The sequence below is a fragment of the Sus scrofa genome, chromosome 2 (genome assembly GCF_054392235.1).
Source record: "Sus scrofa isolate SSC_HxYL_T2T_F1_AM1 chromosome 2, Sscrofa_HxYL_maternal_Yorkshire_Landrace_v2.0, whole genome shotgun sequence".
NCBI classification, from domain to species: domain Eukaryota; kingdom Metazoa; phylum Chordata; class Mammalia; order Artiodactyla; family Suidae; genus Sus; species Sus scrofa.
The window spans coordinates 84851916-84859235 of record NC_139384.1 but is presented as its reverse complement, the minus strand read 5'-3'; the positions used below and the strand labels follow the sequence as shown (position 1 = coordinate 84859235).

The 7320-nt window shown below is 47.9% G+C and overlaps 1 protein-coding gene across 1 annotated transcript in view; it reads left to right on the top strand.

Annotated features, from left to right (window-relative positions):
* The first annotated feature begins 293 nt into the window (after positions 1-293).
* Positions 294-7320, top strand: part of CHAF1A (chromatin assembly factor 1 subunit A) — a 31070-nt gene continuing 24043 nt past the window's right edge. The window contains exons 1-3 of the mRNA XM_003123068.5: positions 294-463; positions 3694-3744; positions 5583-6442. Coding sequence (XP_003123116.3) covers positions 412-463; positions 3694-3744; positions 5583-6442 — 963 coding nt within the window. The 5' untranslated portion in view covers positions 294-411. The remainder of the gene's footprint in view (positions 464-3693; positions 3745-5582; positions 6443-7320) is intronic.

Sequence of the window (7320 nt, the reverse complement as noted above, 5' to 3'; positions counted from 1 at the left end):
CTCCTCCCACTCCCCACCCACATACCCCAGCAATCAACCAATAACAGTGTCGATTCTCAGATTGATATCACCCTCCCCCAATCACAGGGCACATGTTCACCGCCAATGACAGGCTGCCGAGGGGGACACCCCGCCCTCAGCGGGAATATCAATAGGGGAGCCCTGGGAGTAATGGAAGCCTCGGCTCTCGCGAGGATTCTCCCGGAGCACCCCTCTTCCCGAGGAAGCGCGTCACGTGATGCGGCCTCACCCAATCGGCGCATCGGCCGCGGGGGTCGCCGCGGTTCCCGCCAAATACGAGCGCGGCGGCCGCGGTAGCAGCGGCGCGGGCGGGAGGGCGAGCAGCAGCGGCCGCCTCAGCGGAGCCCGCGCCTCCTCCGCCTGAGGGGAGTTCGAGACGCTGCCGGGACAATGCTGGAGGAGCCGGAGTGCGGGGCGCCAGGCGCCCGGGGAGCCGCTGCAGGTCGGTTCCGGCACGCGCGGAGGGGAAGGGGGGGCGCGGCGTGCGGCCTGTGAGGGCCGAGGCGGCAGTTGGGGGCGGACGGGCCTCCAGTCCCGGGCCCTCTCCTCGGCTCCTCGCGTTCGGTCCGTGGAGCTTACAGTCCCAAGGAAGGGCCTTGGGACTCAAAGGGCGCTCTTCTTGACGTTATTGTAGCCGCGACCATTTTCTCCCGGCGCTTTTGCCGTCAGTTCGCCCTTCCAGGGCGCTCTGCGGTGACGGGTGTGTGTGGCCAGGAGGGGAAACGGAGGCCCAGAGAGGCGAAAAAGCCGGCTTTGGAAGTTACCGAGTGCGTTTGTGTCCCTTGATAAGTTGGACGCTGCAGCGGCCCCAAAACTGGGTGGAGAAACGGAGGTCCAGGGTCACAAGGGCTCGGGGACCAGAACAGTTGCGTCTGCGGGTCAGGGCAAGCCCAGGTAAGAGGCCCGGATGATAAGGGTCCCGGGTTCTTGATGCTGCCGACCTGTCTTTCTCCTTACTCTGTCTTGGGAGGGGGCTTTCTGGCAGGCCCTCAAGATGGGGGGTGGTGAACCACGGAAGACCAGACGACTTGACTCCTTTTACCCCCAGCACTTGGCAAAATGCTTGGCATGTAGTAGCTGCTCAATAAATGTGGGTTGTTTGAATGAAGGGTTGGCAGGGACCTCAACTAGACTAGTCCAGGGTTTCTCAATCTCAGCACTATTGACATTTGGGGCCGTCCTGTGCATTGTAGGGTGTCTAGCAGCATCCCTGGTCTCCACCCATTAGATCTCAGTAGCAACACTTCCTTCCTAGTTGTGACAATAATGTATCCTAGGCACTGTCAAGGGGCCCCCTAATTGAGAACCACTGTGCTAATTGTTTCCAGACTTTGGGATTTTAAATAGACATAGAATTTATGAAATAAAGTTGGGACCGATTGTCATGGACAGTCATTTGACCGAGTAAGGGTCAATTAAATGGTTAATTAGAAAATTTTAAAAGCACCATCTGTTATGATCATAATACCATAAAAGAGAAAGATGTCTTAATGCTAAATAAAACTAGAAAGAAAATAATTTCAATAAAGAGCAGTGGTAAGTTTATATACACAAATGTGTTAATTGTTATGTATATGTTTGAACAAGCCGCGTCCCTAGATGAGATCCATTTTACATCGACCTGAGGTTGCTTCTGGGCCCAGGTCACTTTTGCTGCACTTGCATTAAAGCTGGTGACTCAGGGACATGCCAATAAATCCTGCAGTTAAACTAAAAATAAATTTAAATTTAAGTGGCTAAGTTAATGTATCCTTTAGCTAGCAGTGGGAAGGTTTTGTTTGTTTGTTTGTTTTTGGTAACTGAAAACTTGAGAATGATATCTTGAAATGGGTGGAGAGGATATGTGAGTCTTCTGGGTACCTTTCTTATATTCCAAGCTTGGAAAGGGGATAGGGCAGCTTCATCTAACGGACAGTTGAGTTTTTAGAAAGCCCCAATCTGCTTTTTAAAAGTACTCATATACATATATATATATATATATATATATATATATACACATACACACACACACACACACACACACACACATACACACACACTACACATATATATTTTAACTTATATTGGCCAGAATAACTAAATTAGACTTTTCTAAGCCAAATCTAGCAGTTGTCAGCTTCTAAATTTATTCTAGCCATTTCAAGATACCTATCCAAAGATTTGTCTCTATTATGTGCATTTCCCCATCAGCTTTGATATTGTTAGATACTTTTTTTCCGAAGTGTGTGTGTGCAGGAAAACATTCCCCTTGTCATTTCCTTTTTTTTTCCTTCTCTTTACGGCCGCACCTGCCACACATGGAAGTTCCTGGGCCAGGGGTTGAATTGGCGATGCGGCTGGGACCTACACCATGAGCACGGAAACATGGATCCAAGCCGCATCTGGCTCTGTAACCCCCTGAGCGAGACCCAGGGATCAAACTTGCATCCTCACAGAGACAACATGGGTCCTTAACCCACACCTGTGGCATAGAGAAGTTCCCAGCTGCTGGCCTACACCACAGCCACAGCAATGCAGGATCTGAGCCATGTCTGCAACACGACCTACACCACAGCTCACGGCAACGTTTGTTCCTTAACCCACTGAGTGAGGCCAGGGATCCTACTGCATCCTCATGAATACTAATTGTGTTTGTTACCTCTAAGCCACAACGGGAACTCCTCCTTGTCATTTCTTGACAGTACTTTAGCTCCAGTCTGGCAAGCTCTGGAAATGCTTTAGTTATATTACCTTTATAACTGTTTTATTTTTATTTTTTATTTTTTATTTTTTTTTTGTCTTTTTGCTATTTCTTTGGGCCGCTTCCGCGGCATATGGAGGTTCCCAGGCTAGGGGTCGAATCGGAGGTGTAGCCACCGGCCTACGCCAGAGCCACAGCAACGCAGGATCCGAGCCGCGTCTGCAACCTACACCACAGCTCACGGCAATGCCGGATCGTTAACCCACTGAGCAAGGGCAGGGACCGAACCCGCGACCTCATGGTTCCTAGTCGGATTTGTTAACCACTGCGCCATGACGGGAACTCCATAACTCTGTTTTAAAAGAAAATAAACCTTATTCTAATTGTACAGATTTGTTTGTGGGGATTAGAGGGGGATGTTTTGATTTGGGGTCATATTAATGGTAAAATCCATGATACAGTGTTTTCTCTCATCTCTACTTTTATTCAGTCCTCTTTTCATTGTCCTTTTTATTGTGTTTGTTGATTTCTCACTGTGTGCCAAACCCAAGCCCGTGCTACAGATACAGTTTGGAACCAGTCTCTCTGCTGTCACAGAACTGGCTTCTGTCGCAGGAAGACATAAACACAGAAGTCTCAGAGTGATAATTGCTCAAGGAAGATAAAACAAGAAGATGTCACATTGTCCAAGGCAGAATTTCTCAATCTCTTAACATTTGGGGCCAGATAATTCTCTGTCGTGGGGGACTATCCTGTGTATTGCAGAATATTTAGCAGTATCCCTATCTCCTACCCACTAGATGCCAGTAGCACCATCTCTCCAGTCATCACAACCAAAAATGTCCTTAGACATGGCCAAATGTTCCTGGGAGTGGGGAGAACAAAATCAACCCCCTGAACAACCACTTTCTACATAGCAGGTACTATATATGTATTTGCTACTTTATTATTTCCAATATCTAATAAATTACTCTTTGCCACTTATTTCACAGCCATGGATTGCAAAGACAGACCAGCTTTTCCAGTCAAGAAGTTAATACAAGGTAACTTTCTGGGGATGGGTTAAATATTTGGTCCTAGTTTATATCCTTCATTGTCTTCTCCATTGCATTTTTAATTCCCCTTGAGCAGAGGCCTTCTCTTGGGGTTCTCAGCAGAAGTATCAATGGGCTGGAAGGAAGAAAACAGTTGCATCTTACAGTTGGAAGCTAGGAAACCCATTTCATTACACCTCTGTTCCCTGGAGCAAATCCTTTATAATTGGGTTTCTCAAAGTAAGCACTATTGACGTCTTGTAATTTTTTTGTCATGAGGAGGCTATTTTGTATACTGTAGAGAGTTTAGCAGCATTCCTGGCCTCTTCTTTCAACTGTCAACCAGTAATGGCTCCAGACATTGCCAGATGTCCCCTGGCAGGCATAGCTACCCATGGTTGAACCATTTTTTATGAAAAGTGTCCCTAATCCCTTTTGTGTGGGGGGGTGGAGAATGGGTTTATACTTAGGCCAAATTAGTGGTTAGATTGTATTTTTAAAAGGAAGGTTTCTGGGTTTTTTTGTTTTTTTTTTTTTGTCTTTTTGCCATTTCTTGGGCCGTTCCCACGGCATATGGAGGTTCCCAGGCTAGGGGTCTAATCGGAGCTGTATTCTCCGGCCTACGCCAGAGCCACAGCAACGCGGGATCCGAGCTGCATCTGCAACCTACACCACAGCTCCCGGCAACGCCGGATCGTTAACCCACTGAGCAAGGGCAGGGACCGAACCCGCAACCTCATGGTTCCTAGTCGGATTCGTTAACCACTGTGCCACGACGGGAACTCCGGTTTCTGGTTTTTTTAAAGCTTGATTATTTGGTTCCCCTGTAGCAGTTTGCCTTATCCTGTGACAACTGAGTTTAATATTGCCGAAAATCATATTAAGGACTGCCATCTTCTGGGGTTAAAGGATTAGGGGCAAACTACAGAATTTTGAGAGTAAGATTATTTTATAAATAGCTCCAGGACAAGTTTATTTGTTTAGTCTATTACATTAGAAAACAGTTAATGAGATGTTTTGGCATTTGAGTAAATGTGGGCTTCTTGGGAAGTCACCCATTTCAGTTTCCTTATCTCCTGAGCTGTTGCCATGTATCTCTTAGAACCAGCCAGAAGGCTGGCATGCAATAGGAGGATACTTGTTTCATTGAGAAGAGAAGCTAATAGCCTGGGATGCTAGAGGCGGAGAGAAATCTTTCCATAAACAGATCAATCTCTTTTGCTTTTCAGAATCAGAGGCACTATCTTCAAATGGGTTTTCCACCCATATTATATAATTTTGGAATTTAAACTGGATCTTGAACAGATCCGGAAATTTCTCTTTCAAAATTCTGGCAGTGTCCTTGCTATGAAAACTTGTCAGTTTGGGGGCCTTTTAAAAAATTAAGATGTTGGGGGAAAAAATTAGGATGTTGGAAATACATGTAATGAAAATATACCCCCTTTTGGAGTTCCCTTCGTGGCTCAGAGGTTAATGAGCCCAACTAGGATCAATGAGGATGTGGGGTCAATCCCTGGCTTCACTCATTAGGTTAAGGATCTGGCGTTGCCATGAGCTGTGGTGTGGGTCGCAGATGTGGCTTGGATCTAGCGTTACTGTGGCTGTGGTATAGGCTGGCAGCTGTAGGTCTGATTTGACGCCTAGCCTGGGAACTTCCATATGCCGAGGGAGTAGCCCTAAAAAGTAAAAAATAGAAAAAAAGATAACCCTTTTTTAACCTTTAGAAATTCCCCCTGTCCCAAGCACACCAAAGTCGATCATTTTTTGAGAATGTGGAATATTAAAGTATTGACTGTCATTCTTCACACTCTCACTAAAAAGATGGTCTCCTTCTCTTTTGGTTTCAGCCCGTCTGCCTTTCAAGCGCCTGAATCTTGTCCCAAAGGAGAAAACCGACTTCGGGTTGGACAATACCGGAGGTTCTCAGAGTGCTCCTGTGCAGAGTCAAGTCCCCGATTTAGAAACCTCTTTGGAACACTTGGAGAACAACTGTCACATGGGTTCCGACATAGATTTTAGCCCAAAACTTGTCAATGGGAAGGGTCCCTTAGATAGCTTTTTAAGAAGTCAAGTTGAAACCAGTGTTGACCAGAGCGTGGTCATAATCGATTTGTCGGAAGACTCAAGTGACCCACCAGACAGCACTGCGGGCCACAGTAAACTAAATTCTGCAGCCTTTCCCTCTCAGGAGAATGTAAATGGAGTCACAGAAGAAGCTGGAGATGACAGGGGGCTGCCAAAGGCCAGTCAGAAGGACAGGCTGGCATTTCCTGAAGAGGCCCTTTCAGCCATTCCTTGCGAAGCAGAGGAGAGGGACATTGACTCAGGGGGCGCAGAGAGGAGTGAACTCGTGCAGAAGGCCTCACCCCAGTGCTGCCCAGAGCTGCCAGGTGGTCTAAGAACACACTCCAAGAAGGAACAGGATGGCTGGAGTGGAGCCGGGGGCATCCTCTTCAAAGGGAAGGTGCCCGTGGTTGTCTTGCAGGACATCCTGGCCGACAAACTCCCAGCCAAGTCTGCCGAGACACCTCTGGGCCAGGGTGTGCCATCTGAGGGCGAGATGCTGGAGTCCAGCCCCGAGGAGGACTCTGTCCTGAGCCATTCGTCCCTGAGCTCCTCCTCTCCTACCAGCTCGCCTGAGGGGCAGTCTGCTCCCACAAAGCGCAGCAGCCCCAGCCCCCTCCCCACCTCCACACCCATCCGCCGAGTGAGTATCTTCCCTTGCATCAGTACCATAGGAATACAGAGGCAGTATTCTGGGTCAAGCCTCTCACTCTTCACCCAGGGACACTGTTACCCAGATGGCTAGTGGCTGAGTGAGTGAGGCCACAGAGCCGGGTCTGATGCAGAATTCTTTCTGATAGCCATTAGGGGTATTCAGTTTATTGTACACTGGGATGTTCTGGTGGCTTCATTAGTCACTGGTGTATTGGCGCCATCCCGGTAGCCTTGTTCACATCCGATTAACGGTCCAGGTCATCTTAGCTACTACGTTAAATGACTAATGAGCATGAGCAGGCGGCTGTGACCCTCCAGTCAAGCTTTAGCTTCAGCTCCCTGAACAAATCCTGTTCCAGCACAGACTTGTAGGGCCATTGCTGGTAAGCAATCAGTAAGTGTTTGTGAAGAGACCCTGAGACAGCAGGAAGAATAAAACAGGGCATTCTCTAGAGTCAGCTCTCAGTTCAGCATGGCCGCCCATTTTAAAAACCTCACCCAATAAAAAATAAATAAAAGGAGTTCCCATCTGGCACAGTGGAAATGAATCTGACTAGGAGCCATGGGGTCGCGGGTTCGATCCCTGGCCTCACTCAGTGGGTTAAGGATCTGGCACTGACGTGAGCTGTGGTGTAGGTCGCAGCTGTGGCTTGGATCCCGTGTTGTTGTGGCTGTGGTGTGGCATAGGCTAGCAGCTACAGCTCCAGTTAGATCCCTAGGCTGGGAACCTCCATATACTGAGGGTATGGCCCAAAAAAGTGAGAATAAATAAATAAATAACCTCACCCAGAGCAATGAGAACAGGAAAGACCTGGCACCATATTTAAGGGCCCCAGAAGGGTGACTTTTGAAATGTCTGTTGCTGTT